This window comes from Chinchilla lanigera, unplaced genomic scaffold (assembly GCF_000276665.1).
Source record: "Chinchilla lanigera isolate Chin_1 unplaced genomic scaffold, ChiLan1.0 scaffold00010, whole genome shotgun sequence".
In the NCBI taxonomy this organism is placed as follows: Eukaryota; Metazoa; Chordata; class Mammalia; order Rodentia; family Chinchillidae; genus Chinchilla; species Chinchilla lanigera.
In genome coordinates, this window is record NW_004955411.1 from 2,795,978 (window position 1) to 2,815,370 (window position 19,393).

The following is a 19,393-nucleotide window of genomic DNA, read 5'->3' on the forward strand; positions in this document are numbered from 1 at the left end:
AGTAAATAAGTAGTCATTGGCATTTTTGTTTATTTAATTCTGTGGCATAAATTCATAGCTGCTTTGGCAAGTTCTGCGTTGACATGAGGGAAATGGTCACTAAAGGAGACAAGGGGAGTCATGAAAGAAAAAAGATAAGTCCTTGGGGGGTCCGCCCCAACTTTGAACTAGCGGAAGGAAAACTAGAACCCTGTTTAAAACTAAAATGGTTTGAATGTAGAAGGAATATAGGTGAAAGTAGTTTATGCATCTGGTACCAAAAGAAAACACTGAAAGGGGGCGTATTTGTAGTGATCTCATGAACTTAGTATTTGAAGAACAGATACGTGATTTGAGGAATGCTTTAATAGTAGTACACTTCCGTTTGAAAGTATAGGATGTATGGCAAGCCTTTTAGCTTCTGCTGGGTGTCATGCCCGTTCATCCTTACTTTTAGAGTGGGAAGTTTACCCAGTGCTGTTGTATGTTTACATTGGGAACTTGGTTTTTGAATTGTATAGGGACTCACAGCTCAAACTTGTCTTGAGTTTTAGGACTTGGACTTTGTAGCAGTGCTGGGATTGTTGAGACTTTGGGGAAGGGATTATTATGTTTTCAGTTATACAGAGTAGTTACATTGTATCAGGCAAAATGATGACCTTCACACTGTATTTGTTTAGAGATTTGGGGTGGTTTAAGGTGTGATTAGGTATCAAGTTGACAGGGAGTGGATTTGTGCGAGTTAATCTGCATTGCCAGTCTAATTGGATTAAAGACTTGCAGAGATGTGGGAGTATTAGAGCCCGGTGCTCACGGCTGCGGGTGCTGCGCGGAAGGGGAATGTCCGGGTGTGGGGCTCTTGCTGGAGGCCCCCGTGCCTGCTTGCTCCCAGCGCCTTCTGCCAAGAGTTTTCAGCCTTGGAGCCAGACGGCCATGGCTGTGAGCCTTTGAGCTCGGTGATCCCTGCCCCGCTTTCCGCTGGCGGCGTCAGATGTTTTGTCCCAGCAGTGGAAAGCTGACTAATGCGGCGCTAGCATCACAGGCAGTGGCAGTGATTGAGAAGTGAAATTCCACATTGTAAAGAGCAACTTTGTATTAGTTATGTAGTCTTGTAAAACTTCCTATAGCAGACGTGAACATCTTGCGTGCCTTCCACCGCCCCGTTCAGAGCATACTTCCCCCCAGTGGAAGCCTGACTTTTCAGACCGTCAGTGACTTCCTCTTACCCCCCAGGAAGAGGGCCCCTCCCTCCAGGTTGGAGCTGCAGCTTTCCCTTCTCCTCGTACCTGCCTCTCGCCTGGCCTGCCCACAGCTCCGAGCCCCTTCGGAGACTGTGGGGGCACCGCTGGCCGCTGCTCGACGCTGCTGCGGACCCTGTGGACGGCCTGCCTTTCTCCTGCGCTGCCTCTGCCCTCTCTCCCCCCGCACGGAGAGGATCTGACCGCGAGCTGTGCCACCTGCACCGCCGCGTGAAGCTGCCGGGCGTGTAGGGGCAGGGCTGTGCCGCGCCGGCACTGCAGTCACCCGGAGACCCTGCGGGGAAAGGAGCGCGGCTCCTCCTCCTCGGGAGGATGCTGCTGCCCGGGCCGTCTCCTCACACCGCTCGCGCCAGGCCTTCCTTCTGGGCCTCCACTGCCAAGGGCTCCCTCGTCGGACCTGCGACCTCCTCTGGCAGGTGTCTTCCCTTGGTTTATGAGTTCTCTGCCAAGGACTCGGTGCCTCGGTGAAGTCCTCAGGGTACAAGGGAGAGCGCTTAGCTCTAGGCAGTGACTTCCTCCAGCTTGTTCGGCATCCCTGCTCCCGAGGAACAAGAGGCGCTCTCACGGACGTGCCCCCATGACTGCTGCCCGGCGCACGCCTGTAATGAGCGGTTCCTTCCATGCCTTGTTCCCATGGTTACGACGGCTGGTTACTCCGCCAGACGCATCCTGAATGTTAGGAAAGGAGAAAAGCAAGTACCAGAGCCACGTTTTTATGATACTTAACGATCCAAGATAAATCGTAGCTCACAGACAAGATTAGTCTTTGAGTTAGAACTGCATGTTGTGAAAAGTGTGAGAATTCTCTCTGACATTCATAACATAGAAAATACAATTCTGAGAAAAAGATTGGTAGCTGGATAGATGGGTCTGACTTGGTGCGACTCCAAATGTGTTTTTTATTATTCTTTGCAGTTTTTATTTCAGATTGTGATTTTGGAACTGTTTTAAAATATTTAGGGCTGGAGATGTAGCTCAGTGGCACAGCGCCTGCCTGGCAAGTGCGAGGTCCTGAATTTGATTCCTGGTACCAAAAAAATTAAAATATTTAAAACAAAAATCATAAATTACATCTGTCACTTCACAGAGTTGTTGTTTCATTGATTTTGATTTTTTTTGTTTAAAAAAGAAAACATGAGCCACATGTGGTGGTGCACACCTGTGATCCCGGCACTTGGGAGGCTGAAGCAGGAGGATCACCATGAGTTTGAGGCCAGCCTGGGCTACACAGTGAGTTCAAGGTCAGCCTGAACTGCAGAGTGAGACCCTGTCTCAAAAAAAACAAGGAAAGGAAGGAAGGAAGGAAGGAAGGAAGGAAGGAAGGACGGACGAAGGAAGGAAAGAAGGAACAGATGGGGCTGACCATGCACTCGGAGGTAGAGCGTATGCTTCTCATGCACGAGATCCGGAGTTCAGCCCCAGCACATACGTACATACTTGCATACCCATACGTACATACATAAAACATAGAAATACATCTGAAGTTTATCCCCTTCGCAGATGGAACTTTCTTCTAAAGTTGGCATGTCTCTATCTGAAGTTTTTTGTACTTTTCCTCTTTATATATATTACTTTCTCGGATTTTTTAAAGGATTTACACGAATATTACTGGTTATACTCTCTCAGATAACTTTGTTCAGAAATTATGAGATGAGTTTATGTTTTAGAGACTCAGTGTCTTCATTTTAACTTGGGGGAGCAGAAAAGCCTTGCCTCGTAGGTGGCACAGCGTGTGGGCGTGCTGGGGTGCGTTCTGTTTGGGGTGTGTCCTTCCGTGGGGGAACTGACTCTGACTTCCGCCTTGCTGGGCTGTGGGCGCCGGGTGTCAGTTTGCTTTTCCCTGAATCGCCCTTTGAAGACTTCCAACGCTTCCTCCTGGAGGACGGAAGAAACGAGGCGGGAGGTGGGTGCTTGCTTGTGCACCTGCCCTCTGCACAGCCTCTGTCTGGCGCGGAATGGCCTCTGCTGGGCCGTGGAGCAGCTGCTTTGGGGTCATATTCTCAGCAATCTTGTACTTCTTTTGCTTCAGACTTTCCTAAAATAGATGTATTATTTTAAGGAAATAGGGTTTGGAAAAGCATCAAACAGCTTGGCAGTCAGCCATTGAATTTCATACGAGAATTGTTTTGTTTACCAAAATACGTTGGAAAATATACTTAGCCTTCCCATTCTTTGCACTGAACAGAGGTGTAGAAAAGTTGAAATATCTGGTATGGTCAGTACTTACTCTGACTAACCTAGAATACGGTCAGTTCCCTTACAGTGGAGGCTCTTGCTCAGAAGCGTCTCTTGGGGATTGCGCGGAAGCAGGTTGTTGCCCCTCAGTTATCTGACACTGCTCTGAGAAAATGCCTCCCGGTAGGGTAGAGATGCAACCCAGACTCCTTTCCCAGGCCCAGGGAGGGAGGGAAAAGGACATTGCTACAGAGGAAGCTTTGGGGGCGACCCTGGGCCGGACCCAGACTCCAGACCTTGGGTGACCTGGCTTTGCGGCTGGTGTCACCAGGTGCGGAGCATGTTCCAAGTCTTCACCCAAACCCGTGCTGCTCTGCAAAGCAAGATGCAGAGGAGCGGCTGGAGCCCTTGAAATTATTGCAGAGGATGCTGTCAGGGTTTTCTTACAGTCAGGATGCTACTTCTGTCCTAGTTACAGAACTTCAGACACTGGAAGCAGAAATAGCAAAGACCTGGCTGGAATATCAAGGACTCCAGTACTGCGTCCCTGGTGGCGGTGCTGGGTGTTTGCGCTTAGTACCGACTGCGCTCTTCGTCCTGCCTGCTGAGGGAGCTTCCCGGGTGCTGAAGGGCAAGAGGACTCAGGCGCACAAAGGCGGGCAGGGCTGGGGCTGGGTGGATGCCAGGCATAGGCATTTCAGTTTGGCCCGAGGACAGACTGTGTTCTGCTCTAAAAACATCTGAAGTATACAGAAACTGCCCTTAGGACTTTCAACCAAGAAAACTACTTTCAGCTGTAAGCCGAGGGTGTTCCTGATCATAGGGAAGAGGAAAACCCTTTTGAAAGGCACCGTGAGGTTACAGTAATGGGCTTCCTTACACCTTAGGCGTCAGAGATTTGCAGTTCAAAGCCCCATGCTTTGCCCTGACTTCATTCCCTCGTGGCACTGCCAGAACTGGCCAGCTGAAAGCCCTAGAGGAAATAGGTGCTTTTAATTTCAGAATAGCTGACGGTTACTTTTAAACCAGACCTTGATGAAGATACAAGTGGAGATGTTCTTTTCTGCAGCATCCTTCAGGCATGGAGGGGCCTGTCGTCCTCCTACAGAGGATTCAGAAACAGACGAGGGCAGGAGCACTCGGAGCTGCTGTGTGCGATGCGTGTGGCAGAGTCAGGCTGTCTGTCCGCTGCTGATGGGCTAGAGGGAAGCGCCTGTGTGCTTTGTGAGCTGTGTGCTCCACACCCGTGGGCGTCCTGTGCTGCTCTAGTGGGCTGTGGGAAGCAGAACTCCGTAGTGCTGGCCGTGGTGGAGGTTGGGTAGAGTCTTGGGGGACCTACCTTTAGCTCAGGTCCTTGGTTGTGTTACGTAATTCCTGCTGGTAAATATTTGAGAATTTCCAACTCGGCCAGTGTGAAGTTCGACCAGGAACGGTTTTCCTCTTGTGAACCCCGATACCCATCATCAGCCCAGGCCCCTTACCATACCTCCTGATGTTTTAATTTCTCCATTTGTTAAGTAAATAGCAGAATGAAGCACCCATTCCCCACTGCTGCTAGTGAAACCTGAGGTATAGATTCTGGGAAAATAAGCGCAGTGCCTTGATGTTGTCATTAGTTTCACAAATATTTGTTGAAGGGCTGGGGTATAGCTCAGTGGTATAAACGCCTGCCTGGCAAGCGCAAGGTCCTGAGTTCAATTCCCGGTACAGAAAAACAAACAAACCCCAAATAGTTGTTGAGCACCTCCTGTGTGGGAGCTTCCGTGTGGAGACTGTTGACATGGGCGTCAGTCCCCACCCTCGGAAGGCTTACTGAGCAGCACAGAACTCTCCCATTAACAATGGAGTAACATGAGTCACGGCAGGGTGAGGCGAGAGGAGGAACCGACTTGAGGCTGCTGGCACTCCGGGAGCAGCTGTGAAGAAGAGACCCCTCCCTGTGCTCTGCAGGGTGGGGCTTGGAGAGCTGCGCGGGGAGCGCAGGGCACTGCGGGTGAAAGAATAAGATAATGGTGGTGGGCAGCATTTCTCGTGCGGACTGGTGCATGGTGTGGGCGCGGAGCTGGGCGTCCCCGCACTGCCTCCCACAGCCTGGGGATGGCACACACCGGTTCCGTCTGAGTGCAGAACTGAGCTGGGAGAGACCGACACCACCGTCCGGGCCACACACTCAGCGTGCAGAGGCCCCGCCTGCGGCTCTCGCTTGCCTCCCAGGCGGTCAGGATAGCTGTGTTTGGAGCGTGCAGAGGTTCAGAGGGGGAATGGGCACGTAGGGGTAGGGCGTGGCTCCCTGAACCCCTCGCTAGGCCCTGGGGCTTCCTTCTGGTGACTCAGGCATGCTTCTGAGGGGTTTTAGACACAGGCTGTGGGTTGCAAGGCGCAGCGGCCCCGTTGGAGGTGTCGGGCAGTGGCAGCGGTGCTGCAGGGAGCCAGGCGCAGACCTGAGAGTCCCCACTGCGGAGAGCAGCATGAGCTCCGGCTTCCCGCGTGCCTGGCCAGACCTGCAGCCTGGCCTCGGGTTCCTTCCATGCCCTCCAGAGACGGCGTTTTAACTGGGGCTTTTTCCTCCTCGTTCAGCAGGGGCAGTGGGGAAGGGCAGGTCTACAGTCCATTAGTGTAAAGCATCAAGGGGTCCACCTGGACTCTCCCCTGCTGCGGAGCGCAGGCCAAGTTGCCCAAGCCCGTGCCGCTGCTGAGCTCTCAAGAGCCCCCGCCCCGTGCCTGTCTGTGGGGTCAAGATGCCCGCGGAGTTACGAGGGCAGGTTTGCCCCCCGCTTCCCCAGAGAGTAGCTTGAATTCGCCACCCCTGCCAAGGTGGGCACTCCCACACAGTCTTCTGCCTTCGTCGTGCCTGTTACACACCAGCCGTCCTGTCATAAGCTGGTACAAAGCAAAGCCAGCCCAGGACACCACACACCAAGTGGTAGCTGGAAAAACAGTGACGGCAGAGCCGAGAAGAAAGTTTTGGTTGTTACTTTGAAGCAGGGTCTTGCTGTATAGTCAGGCTGGCCTGAACTCAGTATTTAGCCCAGGTTGGCCTCAAACTTGTGGTGATCCTCCTGCCTCAGCCTTCCAGGTGCTGGAATTACAGGTGTGGGCCACCATACCAGGCGGAAATATTTTTAAGATAGTAGAAATTTCAAAAGATAGATCATGTTAGTACATTTTTAACTACACAGATTTGTTTTTCATGCAAACTGTGTTAGCCTTTGAAAAGATCAACAAGAAGTGTCGTTTCCCCTTCTTACCCTCAGACAACAAAAGAAACCCATCTTTGTGCTCCCGGGTGAAGGGGTGGCCACGGGCACTGCCCCGAGGGCACCTTCTCCAGCCTCTTCCAGGTCCACTTTCCACTTGGGCTTTGTCTTGACTCAAGACTTCTGCTAGGGCTGCGTGGAGAAGGGCGCAGGGCTGACAGGGCGCCTGCCTGCTGCCTGGTGAGGGTCCGTGGGTTCCGTAGGTGCTGGCACAGGGAGCCGGCGTTAGAGACCGTTCAGCGCTCCCCTCCGCAGGGCGCGTGACGAGGCCTGCAGGCGCTGGCCGGCCTCCTCCGCCCGCCCCGCTCTTGCCCGCCTCCTCACCACTGGTTCATCGCACACAGTGCTTCCCACCTAGTCTGAGAGCACCCAAACCTTGCGCTGCTCCGAGCCGCAAAAACCCTGCTCGCGCTGTACGGCACTTTCACGTGTAAAGGGGACACAGCCGGAGGGGAGCAGGAAGGAGGGAAGCGGGCACCAAGCCCGGTGTGGGTGTGGGCGCGGCCGTGACCGCACAGCAGGTGCTGTTCCCGGGCTGGGCTGGGGGCAGGGCAGCAGCCTCCCTGCGCACACAGCGCGCCTGCCTCAGCTTCGGTGTCACGGCCGGCGTCTCGGATCCTGTGCCGGTCACCTCTTCCCCAGAGCAGCACTGTGGCGGCCCTTCCTCTCTTGAAGTTTTGTGAAGCCCCGGGGTCAAGGTCCTAGTTTCCCACTGGAATTACCTGGAGACTTGTAAGAGCCCCTTGAGGTTCTGCTCCGTGGTCGGGGTGCGGCACTGGTGATGTCTGTCACGCTCCCAGGGTGACCCCGCTGTGCGGCAGGCTGGGAGCTGCGTCCCTAGCCCTGGCGGCATCCGTCGGAATCCCGTGAGGGTGTCCTGCCGGCTCCGTGCCTGGGCCCTTCCCGTCCGCGCACTCCTGGGTAGGGCCGGACTCCGCTGCGCTCCTGGGTAGTATCGTATCAGCAGTGCTGTTGGGAACTGCTCTGAAAACGGCAGCACTAGATTCTGAAGAGAGCTGTGAGCTGCAGTTCACACAGAACAGCGTCACACGGGTTAAGAGCGTGGCGGCTGGCCAGCGTGGGGATGCAGGGGGCAGTCACAGTAAACGCGCCTAGAGTGCCGTGCGTCGCAGCCACTCCCTCCCCCGCTGTGCCCAGGAGGGAGCAGGCCCTCCGCTCACCAGGGCTGGCCGTGGGCAGTGACGCGGGGCCTGCACCCCGGTTCCTGGGGCCTCTCCTACCACGGTGCCTGCTCCGCCACAGGTGGCCTCTGATGCCTGGGCCCCATTTGCTGCTCTGCTGAGGCCTGGTGCGCAGCTCCCGCGGTGATGCAGAAATGGAGAGCGGAGGAAGGGGAGGTTGCCCCAGTCACCCAGGGCCGCATCACTGGCTGTGTGAGTGTGAGCCCCAGACCGGCAGCCTCAGCACCGCCTGAGGCTTGTTAGAGCCCTGCCGGGCCAGTTGGCGAGAAGTGCCCCTGCCAGTGCATTGTCCTTCAGGTGACACTTTCGAATTTAAGGAGCCCTGGTTTAGGGAAGCAGCAGAGGCTGCCGGGACCTCTGGGTCCCAGGCGTAGGACCAGGGAGCAACGCACTGAAGATGCCACAGAGATGGCAGGTAGAGGAGCTTCTCCACGGGCAGCAGCCCAGGGGGCTGCCAGGCTCCTTCCACTGCCAGCAGGGCAGCCTTTGAGAAGTCAGACTCAGGCACTGGACACCTCCTCTCGATGTTTCTTAGGGTTGTGTGTTTCTTAGACAACACGCTCAGCCCAGCCCAAAGGAAGATTTCAGACTCCGAAACTAGTGAAGCTGAGTCGCGTAGGGCTTCGTGGGGTCCTCAGCCTGTTTCTGCTCCTTTTCCAGCTGGTGGCAGGAGTATGGGAAGGCAGATACAACTTCTTCTGCCAGGGCACGCGCAGCGCCGGGGACTCGGATATGAAGGTACTGTCTTTCTTAGTAGCATTTTTGTGCTTTCTAGTAGAGGAATTTATACAAGAGATAAAATGGACCCTAGTCTCTCTACCCAGATACTCCCTACTGACATTTTAGAAACGATAAACAATATATACGCACAGTGTGAAAACTTGAATTTGAAAGGTATAAAATGAGAGCTAGAGCCTCTCTGTAAACGTAACTCCTGTTAACACTGATGGAGGAAATGGTGTGCACCCGCCAGGTTCTACTGGACAGGAATGAGTTCGTACGGGTAGTGCCTCACATCCCTTACATCGCTCCGTGGGTAGTGGTGACAGCGCGAACCCGGCTTCCCACCGAGGTGTTGCTTTGTTTTTAAATAAGAGCTCGCAGCTCAAGCTCAGTGTGGGCCGTGCCTCCCCCCGGCTCCTGCTCGACACACTACCGGGCAGGACCCAGACGCTGGCAGATTCCCCGTCCTTTCTGTGTCTTAGGTCCCCGCCCCACACCAAGCCCTGAAAGCAGAGCTGCTTCCCGGTAGTTTCTCTCACCGTCAAGTCTGCCGGTGACGAGGCCGTGAGCCCTGAGCTCCACGTTCCCATTGGTGCTGGAGAGTGTCCCGCGTGTTCTTTGGCTGAGGCCACTGTCAGAGAGACCAGGGCCTGCAGCACCTAGAGGGTGCTGGGGGCCGCAGGGCTTGGGCGTCTCTGGGTTGACTCTACATTCTGGAATGTCAGTGAGACACACCAGAAGCAACGTGAGAAATACGCTGAGGATGAACCAAGTCTTCTGCCCCTTTTCCTGTAGATTATCCATGTCCTCTGGTGGTACTACTTCTCCAAGCTCATCGAATTCATGGACACCTTCTTCTTCATCTTGCGCAAGAACAACTACCAGATCACCGTCCTCCATGTCTACCACCACGCCTCCATGTTCAACATCTGGTGGTTCGTGATGAACTGGGTCCCCTGCGGCCACTGTAAGTGTTGTCCAGGGGGTGTCTGGGGGCGGTGTGAACAGGGCTGGTGCAAGGTGACCCAGAAATGTGCTGTTCGTGTAAATTTCTGGATCCAGCGTTGGAGCTTTGTCTTAGTTACTTTTCTCTCGTTGCTGAGACAAAATCTTGACACTCAAAGGATGAAAGGTTTTTTAAGCTCATGATCAGTCCACACTCGGCTCGCTCCAAGGCAGAGTGGCACATGGCAGAGGGGCAACTGTTCATGACAGCAGAAGACAGCAAAAGCAACAAGAGCAAAAGGGGAGAACAAGGCTGTGTGCCTCTTTTATCTTATCCAGGCTGCTGGGATTCGGGCGGTGCCAGTCCAGTCCGTGGTCTGATCCAGCAATCACCCACCCTTAATCCCAGCATTGCACTACAAATCAGTGACAAACTCTAGATTCAACTGCCTCCGAAAAGGCCACATCTAAAGGTTGATGAGGCTCGGGGGAGAGCGGGAGAGAGAAACCATGACAAGCTTTGTGTCTGAGTTGGTCTTAATGCTAGCTTATGAGGCGTGTGTGCACAGAGTGTGTTTTTAGTAAATGGCCTGCACTGGAGGGACAGGTGAGGCAGATGCCCGCCTGAGCCGCGTTTAGAAATAAGAGCACCTTGTGCATCACAGCGGTGGCTTCCTTGTCCTGTCTGGGTGGAAGGCATCTGCCTGCCGGGCTGACCAGAGAGGTACGGTCGCACCGTGCAGAGCGCACCAGGAGCTCGGCTGGTGGTGAGGTACAGTCCTGGCTGCGTGGTGCATCGGGAGGTGGCCAGAGCAGAAGCACTGTGCTCACCAGGGCGACTTCCGTGACATGCCCTGAGTCCCATGTCGGCTGTCTGAGGTTGGCAAGCTTGTGATAATAGTCTCGTAACTTTCAGAAATTAAGTTCTCACCTCCAAGTTCAACTTGGGAATTTCAACAAGTGGCTGGGTCACATTTTTTGAAGAATTTGACTGAGAACCTTTGGTCTGTTCATAGATGTTTCTTGTCTTCAGATCGCACTGCCCTTGATTCACTCCGCCCACCAAGATTCCTGGAACTGCGGTTTAGAGCTAGAAGGGACTTCCCAAGTCCAGCTCTGCCAGGTGTAGGAAGCCGAGGCCTCGTGGGCTGGCGGCGCTGCCCCCCTGTCTAGTGTTTCCCCACGTGCCTTGTCACTGTGGAGTAACTGCCCAGCTCCCATAGAGAGCCCCTCTTCCCACTTGAAGGGCACTTAGTGGGCGGCCAGCTCCAGCTGGCCCCTGAGAACCTGGACCAGAGAATGGGCATAGCTTGTCCTGGGTCCCAGGGTCGGTTTCTGCCCACCGGGAGCAGCAGCGCATTCCTGCTCTCAGCGTCGTGCACCCCCAGCCGCACGTGAGAGGCAGTAGCTTTGCCTCGTCGTCCAGTGTCCGGGGCAGTGTGAGAAACGGCCTGCGGGAGGTGCGAGTCGTGTGGTGAGACGGCGCTGCCCTCCCTGCGGGGCTGCGTCTGCCTCTGTCGTGAGTGAAGACCAAGGCTGAGCGCTGCGGTCCCGGGAGACAGTGAGCCGGCGACGCCACAGTAGCACAGCTGGGGCGGTGGGCACAGGAGTTGGGCAGCTGCCTGTGGGGCTGCAGGAGCCTGAAAGCCAAGCCTGTGCTGCCAGGCAGGTACCTAAAATCGTGGCCCTCTGCCAGATGCCCGCCTGGCCGCTCCCGCATGGAGGATGAGTCCATTGCACGTCCAGGAGTCAGTGCTGCCCGGCGCTGTCCGAGGGTGTCTTTCTCACCCAGAAGGCAGCTGGGATTTCTCCGTGCCTGTGGTGTGTGAAGTGCTGATGCAGCTGCCTTCCACGTTCTCTGTCCCTGCAGCTTACTTTGGTGCCACGCTTAACAGCTTCATCCACGTCCTCATGTACTCGTACTATGGCCTGTCGTCCGTCCCGTCCATGCGCCCGTACCTCTGGTGGAAGAAGTACATCACTCAGGGGCAGCTGGTGAGTGACCTGCCCCTGCGCGCTGCCGTGCCCCGATTTGGACGTACCTATTCTGGTTTGTTTAGTGTTTAATAGGATCTCACGTATCCCTTCCCCACCTTTTCTCGTTGGATGCAGTTTCACTTCTTGAAATAGCAGATCAGGGAGTGCTCTTTCAGCCAGTGGAGAAACTGCCTGTGGCGCGTGGCTGGTGGGGTTGTAGGAGGCGGGCTGGAAACCCCCGCCTCCTTCCTCCGTTTGACGTGTGCGCAGGGTGCGTGTCTAACCGCAGCCCAGAGCCCAGGCTGGGGCCGGCCCGCTCCGGGAGTGTCGGGTGGAGCTGCGGGCTCTCGGCTGCACAGAGCTTGTTGTGAGGTTTGCGGACAGGTGCACTGACGCTCCGCCCCTCACAGCGGCGCCTGGTGTGAGCGCCGCTCCCCACCTGCAGGGAGGCCAGCAGCTGCTCGCACGTGATGGCAGTTTCACACCAACTACCTACCTGTCTCCCTGCTTCCTTCTCTTCTTCACAGTATCAAGAGATTGAATGCACCATCTTCACCCTTAGCTGCATCCTTAGCACCCCATCCACCCCACACACACACTTTTAAATTCCTTCTCAGACAGGGTCTTGCTGAATTGTCCAGGTTGGGCCAGAAGCTGTGATCCTCCTGCCTCAGCCTCCCAGATGCCTCCCTTACCACTGTTTCTTAGCCTTCGCTCATTGCCAGTAGCCAGTAGGTTACGGACCCGCAGTTCTCTGGGGCCTTTCCTCATGGGCTTTTTCCTAACACCGCTAAGGACCCTGACATTTCCCAGTGCTCGCCATGTGCGGCACTTCTGCCAAATGAGTGGCTTTGCAGTGTCGCTGTGACAGCCGTGGGAGTCTGACTTCCCCACCGTGCAGTGAGGACCTGAGTCAGAGCCCCCGCCAGCTGACCCAGAGCGGGGGACGTCAAGCCCACAGCCCCAGCTTGGCCTTCTTGACCCAGTTTTCCAAACAGACCAAGCTGCTTCAAGTCCTGCAAGTCAGTATTTAAAAATAAATTGTTTTAATTAATCTGAGAAAATCTTGAGAGCTCCTGTGTGCTTGTCATGTCAGTAGCACCTCCGCCGGCCGCTGCCAGCCCTGGCTCCGCCCCCACCGTGACAGGGACGATGGTCCTGCAGCCTCCCTGCTGCACCTGACGGGGGCGACAGGGAGGTCAGTCGCGTCACACAGCTGCGGCCGTGGCCCACACGGACGTGAGAGACCAGGCCAGCCCAGTTCCTCTCCATGAGGCTCTGCACTTGGAGGTAGCAGACTGCCCAGTCTGTCTGGGCTTGTTTTAAACTCCAAGCCGAAGAGAGGGACAGGAGGAAGGCACGGTCTACCTGGGAATGTTGGAAACTGCCAGACCTCTGGCAGGCAGATGCACTTCTGTGGTTCTTCCCGGAGAGGCGTCCACCAGTAGCCAGGTGCCGCCTGCACACGTCCTCCCTGTGTCTCTGAGCAGTCCGCCTGCTTTCAAGGCTCACTCCTCAGGAACCATCCCTGGACACAGCGCTGCTGTTAGCCGAGAGGGGCTGCAGTCCGTTCATCACCTTCACCGAAGCAGAGGCCGCGGGGATAAGGGTCAGGGCGAAGGTCCGTCCGGTCACGTGTCCCCCAGCGACACCAGCAGGCCCCTCGGCACACACACCCTTCGCCCTTGGCTCTTTTAAAGAAGACTTCAGAGAGAGCCCTCGAGTCTCTGCTGTGTCCTTGAGCTGTGGAGAGGAGGCCGAAGCGGCTTGGAGGGTGCCGGGGCCCACGGGAGGGCGGGCCGAGGGTGCACGTCGTGGGGCAGCTCGTCCGTGAGGTGGCGCCTGTTCCCACAGCAGGGGGAAGTGCACTCGGTCTCAGTCCGTTGCTGTCGCCTCCCTCAGGTCCAGTTCGTGCTGACAATCGTCCAGACCACCTGCGGGGTCATCTGGCCGTGCTCGTTCCCGCTGGGCTGGCTGTACTTCCAGATTGGCTACATGGTCTCCCTCATCGTTCTCTTCACGAACTTCTACAACGAGGCGAGTGCCCGCCACGGGCTTCGGCGCTGGGGCCTTTCCCGCAGAGGCGCTCGTCCTCCGCCCCCGGGGACGTGTTCTGCGGGGGCTGCGTGGGGGCAGAGGGGGCAGGAGTCACGCTGGAAATGCAAAGTGTTTACCAGGGCGGATGCCATGCTGCTTCCCTCCAACCTGGGCCCCACACGAGAGGGGCTTTTCAGTCAGAAATCTCTACCGGGCTACCCGCAACACCGCAGGCGGTGAGAGTTCGGGAAAGTCGCGTCGCGGCCATCGGCAGAAACCTGCCTTTCTTCCCAGTTCTCTTACTCTGCCCTGCGCAGGGTTGTGGGTGCCTCTCATTCCCGCGAGGAGGTGACGCGGGTTTCGCTCGCAGGAAGGCAGATTTGGGGCAGCCCTGTCTCCTGAAGCAGAGCCTCTGGTCCCGGGAGACACGCAGCCCTGCTTTTGTGGTTTAGCAGCTTTGCTGTGCACTGCTTTGGGCAGATGGGGGCGATCAGGAGCGGGAGCAGAGGCCGGGAGAGCCCGAGGGTGGAGCAGCCTCCTAGGGCTCAGGCCCTCCTCCGCGCGTGCACTGCGCCAGCTCCCTGAGCTCACGTTAGTTCTGCGGCCCGGTGGGGCACACGCTGGCCGCGGGGAGGTTAGGAGTCGGCCTTGCCCAGGTGCGGGGAAGGGCTGAGGTAGCCACCGAGGCGGTGGGGAAGTCTGGGAGACAGGCGCGGGCGGGCCCAGGTGCTGGGAGCCGCCGCCTGGAGGAGCGGCGCTGCAGCCCTGGTCGCTGGGCCCGGCCTCCCAGTGCTGACCAGGCCCGGCAGAGGGAAAGCGCGGGCGGGTTTTCTGCGCGTGGATGCTTCGTCTTGGGCTAAGCCTCCGAAAATGGGAGCGAGACCGAAGCCAGGGCCAAGCCGTGTGTTCAAGGTTACTTGACCACACAGCTGTGTTAGTTCTCGGTGAGCTTTGCTTGTGAAAGGAAACCAGACCTGGTGTCACGCGAGCTGCCCTGTGTGCTCAGGCTGCCTCTGCCCTCTGCGTTTCAGACTTACAACAAGAAGGGGGCCTCCCGGTGGAAAGGCCAGCCGAAGGACCACCAGAACGGCTCCGTGGCCGCCGTGAACGGGCACGCCAACAGCTGCTCCCTGGAGAACAGCGTGAAGCCCAGGAAGCAGCGGAAGGACTGAGCGGCGCCGTCGGACCCTCCACGCGCCCTGTGACCGCAAGCACAGCGCGCTGTGCCCGACGCTCGCCAGCTGCTGCTGTGCTAGTCCGGCCTGCAATAGTGTGATTCGTGTAGGGCTCCTTCATCTGTCCAACCCCTCGGGTACGTACGCCCGTCACCCACGTAGGCTAAGATCTCACATTTCTGGGCTCTCACCGACCCCCGCGCTAGACCGTGGAAAGGGAGTATTGTAGTATACGACACTGCTGTTGCCTTATTAGTTATAACATGATAGGTGCTGAATTGTGATTCACAATTTTAAAACACTGTAATCCAAACTTTTTTTTTTAACTGTAGATCATGCATGTGATTGTAAATGTAAATTTGTACAATGTTGTTACAGTAGAGAAACACACATGCCTTAAAATTTAAAAAGCAGGGCCCAAAGCTTATTAGTTTAAATTAGGACATGTTTCAAGTTTGTATTCATTTGTAATAGCTCTGTTTAGAAAAATCAAAGACGGAGATTTATTGGGGCTGGGGATTTAGCTCAGTGGCACAGCGCCTGCCCCGCAAGCGCAAGGTCGTGAGTTCGATTCCCGGTACTGGAAAAAAAAAAAAAAAACGGAGATTTATGAAATTAGTGTGTGACACATAACTTCAAGAGACTTGTCGATGTGAAGTCAGAAACGGCACCTTCAGTTTTGTAATATTGGCTTCAGTCAAGCAGGCTCAGACCTAGTGGGGCAGTCAGTTTAACTTTTTAACAGATCTTATTTTTTTATTTTGAGTGCCATGATTAATAGTGTAAAAGGGGGGGCTCTAAAACGGTCTTGATGAAACTTAAATATATATTCTTGTCCTCAAGATTTTAGAAAGAGTGTAGATAAATAGGCCATTTTTAATTTCTGAAGTGCTAAGTGTTTTTATACAGGAAACAAGTCCATTTTCCTTTTCACCAGTGTGAGAGAAAATGTATCCTTTTAAAGAGAGATGAAAAGGTTTTTAAAAACTAAAGAGAGATGAGTACATATTTACCATTTGACTAGAGTCCTGTACCCTAGCCGTGGAGAGCCACCGGCTAAGGGCCCACGTCTGAATTAGTTCCTGTACTGCTATCTGTTTTGACATAAACTTCCTTCTAAATGTGCCTAGTTTATTAAAATTTAATAAAGGGGGGAAAAGAACCTTAAAAATTTAAGGTAAAATTAAACAGGTAACTATAGCATAAGAGAACTTGGAAATTGGATAGTGATAGAGAACTTGTGTAATGGAAATCTAATAGTACCTGTAATTATTTTCTGCTTAGAACTAAAGATTTGTTGAAAACAGCTTGTTTAAAAATAATAGATTGCTTATCACAAAATCATGTCTCACACTCAAGGCAAGTGGTCAGATAAGTAAGGACTATTACGTGTGTCATTTTATTCAAGTGTTGAAGTTTAGCCTCTTAATACCTTCTCCCTTGGGAAACAGAATTCCCTGAACCACTCATGACATCTAAGAAGATCATTGACAGTGTATAAACTGATTGTGGCTTTGATATTTATGTAAATACCCGTTTACCATGCTTTAATTTTGCACATTCGTATTAAAGAGAACCAGTCGGGTCTCTTACTAGTCTTGTGGGTTTTCTGTTTGGAAGGAGTCTCAGCATCTGTTTACATGGACCTCACAACTCTGACTGTGTGTAGTGTGCGTCTCTATCCCTGGGTACTAGTTTGCAGATGTCTTTACCTATTTCCATACAGAAATGATAACATTCAGTAGTGTGCCGTCAGAGTGTGCTTAGCTCATGTGGATATACCTATACTGTTAAATGATGTCTAAACATTAATCATTAAAACATTTTTGATTATCAGCGCTTACATTGTGTTTTTTATGTGCCGCTAGTTCTGGAAGGCGGGAGGAAAACAACCCACTCTGACAGCCTGTAGGAATGAGGGTCTGAGTGATTCAGATAGTGTCCTTTTGGCTGGCCACCTCGTCTCGCTGCCTCCCTCTGTCCTTCCCTGAGTGCGTCCCTCTCCCTTCCCCCTGGGCTGGTAGAGTATCTTTCAGCGTGTAGACCATAGTCCACACGTTTTTCTATAAAAAGCCAGCTAGAAAACATTTCAGGCTTTGCAGCCCATGTGGCCTTTGTCAGGTTTCTGGCACAGATAGCCAGCGTAATATAAAAACAGCCTTAGGCAATGTGTGAGTGAGTGGGCAGGGGTGTGTTTCAATAAAACTTTATTAGAAAATGAAATCCTGTGACTTCAGCACACTGGCCTCTGCTTCGGAGGACTGTACTTGAGGTCCATCCTTGGCCCCAAGGCTTCATCACTTCGGCGCCAGACGCACTTCCTGTCCCAGATCCGGGCCTCCTCAGCCTCTCCCAAGCCAGTGAGTTCCCGGCCCACCATGTTTACACAGGAGGCATAGCGTGAGTTCGTCTTCTGCCCCTGTCCTCACACCACACAGTCCCACGTGGGCTTGATCCTTTGGGTGTCTTCATCTGTAAACATCATCTAGAAGGCCACCAGGCACTGCACTGTGTACTGGGAGTATTACCAAAAGGTGCAAGAGGATCTTTCCCAAGTCTAAGACAAATTGAAAAAATGAGACTTAAAGATCAGACCAATAGAAATCAAAGTCACACATTACTGAGAAGGCTTGATCGGTGGAAGAAGACTGTTCTCCAACGGCCCTAGCTGGTACCAGTGGAAGTGAGCTCACGGGGGTGGCACTAGCATGCCAGTGGTGGTTCTGCCGTTGTCCAGTGACGAACCAGTTAGTCACATCCTGGAAAACTCAGCGCTGGAATTTATGCAGGCTCCCCTGCAGTTGCTAGGCCCCATGCTCCTGCACGCTGCCTGTTCAAGGGACGCGTTGACGGATGCAGGAGAGGGATGCTCCTCTTGCCCTGTTGGTATATTTGAGAAGCTCCAGTTCGAGACCACATTGCCTGGCTTGAAATTCTTCCCAAACACGCTGCTTGAACTTTCCCTTTTTTTGACTTACTTCTAGTAGGAGTAAGCATTGGGCCCTACCGTATAGGGTCCCTGACGTCGTTAGGGTCACAGCTCGAGCAGAGTAAACCGTGTGCCGGCTCGTAAGCCCGGGCCAGTGGTTCCCGCGCTGCCTCCTCTCCAGGACCCGCAAGTGTTCATCAGTTGGCCTGTGGCCGTCCTGTGTGAGGAGAGAAGGGAGTTAGTCCAGCGTTTTGTTTTTGCATCGCAAAGCACCAGTCCTTAGGGCTCACAATGTTCACAGTCTACGTTATACATTTTCCAGTTTCACACCGAGTTCCCGGTCTGATCTTTAAGAGTTTGCTTTCTTCCCTGTTGGGAACACAGAGGTGACTATTAGGCTCTGGTCTTCTGGTCTTTGTCACTTCTGCAGGGCTCCGACAGCAGCTCTGCACTCATCCGCGGCAGTTTCCGTGAGAACTGACACCCACACTATGCCCTCGCCTGCCCCGGACGTCAGCCTAACCGCACTTTTCTCTGCACGCTCAATTTGGAGGTGCTGGCTTTGATGGAGAAATAGGAACGAAACTGGTTGCCATGGTTGTCTTCTGGTCTTCACCACTGTAGTAGTGTCTAGCCGTGAGTTCTTACTCCAGACGTAGATTTAAAACCTATGTTTGGAAAAAATAGCTGCGTTTGAGCTGAGCCTGGTGGTAAGTACCTGTAATCCCAGCTCCTTGGGAGGCTGAGGCAGGAGGATGGTGAGCTCAAGTCCAGGCTTGGCAGCATAGCCTGAGCCTGTTTCACAGAGGAGGCAGGGGGACCTTCAGCTCCATGCTACCGTGCTTGCTTAGCATGTAAGAGGCACGGGTCAGCGCTGTGAACCCTTCTTGACTTCCCTTCTGAGCTTCGTTTCTCCCCTGCTGTGTTTAAGGGAGAATTTCCCAGGCCGTAGTTTGCACAGGAATTTGGACCTGGCTCTCGTGTGAGGTCGTGGAAGTTTTCCAGGGCAAGTTGCAGGAACAAGCAGCGAGGCTCAGTGAACTGAGAACTGGTGCTCACGGAGATCCCGTTGTGTGGCTCACCGTCGTCGTTCCCTTGTCAGGGCACCTGGAAACGCGGTTACTCTTCCATGTGTTGCCGCTCATGCTGCCAACAGGGCTTTGCAGATGCTTGGTGGAGAGTGCTGGGTGCACTGAGCAAACGGGGATCTTAGGAAATGCCGGATGTGGTGCTTACGCCTGTGATCCCATCTCTCAGGAGGCTGAGGCCGGAGCATCACATCTAGTTCGGCCTGGACTACAAAGTGAGTTCAAGCCCAGCCTGCATTGCATAGTGAGACCCTGTCTCAAAAACAAAACCTGACTTCAGTGCCCAGGAAGCAGCTGCCAGCTTGGGGTAAGTGTGTACCCAGAAAGCCTGGAGCACAGGATGGTTTGTGGCAGGTGCCGTGAGAGTCACAGAAGGCAGCCTGCTGTGCAGGCAGGGAGGGCCCTCCGCAAGGCTGAGATTACCTGTGCGCCATGGGGCTTTTAACTGGAGCCTTCAGCCCTGTCTGAGAGCAGTGGCCCAAGTACAGGAAGCAGCATTAGCGAATATGCAGAGGGCCGAGGCAGACTGCCCTGAGCTGCTGAGCATGTGGGTGAAACGCCTGTTGAGAGCACGAAGCGGAGAGAGTGGATTTGTCTCCGTGTCCTGGCGCGTGCATGGTGTGGACTCTGTGGCCCCTGGGCCCGCC

The 19,393-nt window shown here is 54.3% G+C and overlaps 1 protein-coding gene across 1 annotated transcript in view; it reads left to right on the forward strand.

Annotated features, from left to right (window-relative positions):
• The window catches only part of Elovl5 (ELOVL fatty acid elongase 5), a 65,313-nt gene extending 48,746 nt beyond the window's left edge, over positions 1–16,567 (forward strand). Inside the window, exons 4-8 of the mRNA XM_005377606.2 lie at positions 8,533–8,610; positions 9,391–9,562; positions 11,411–11,535; positions 13,420–13,554; positions 14,586–16,567. Of these exons, the coding sequence (XP_005377663.1) occupies positions 8,533–8,610; positions 9,391–9,562; positions 11,411–11,535; positions 13,420–13,554; positions 14,586–14,726 (651 nt within the window). The 3' untranslated portion in view covers positions 14,727–16,567. The remainder of the gene's footprint in view (positions 1–8,532; positions 8,611–9,390; positions 9,563–11,410; positions 11,536–13,419; positions 13,555–14,585) is intronic.
• The last annotated feature ends 2,826 nt before the right edge of the window (positions 16,568–19,393 follow it).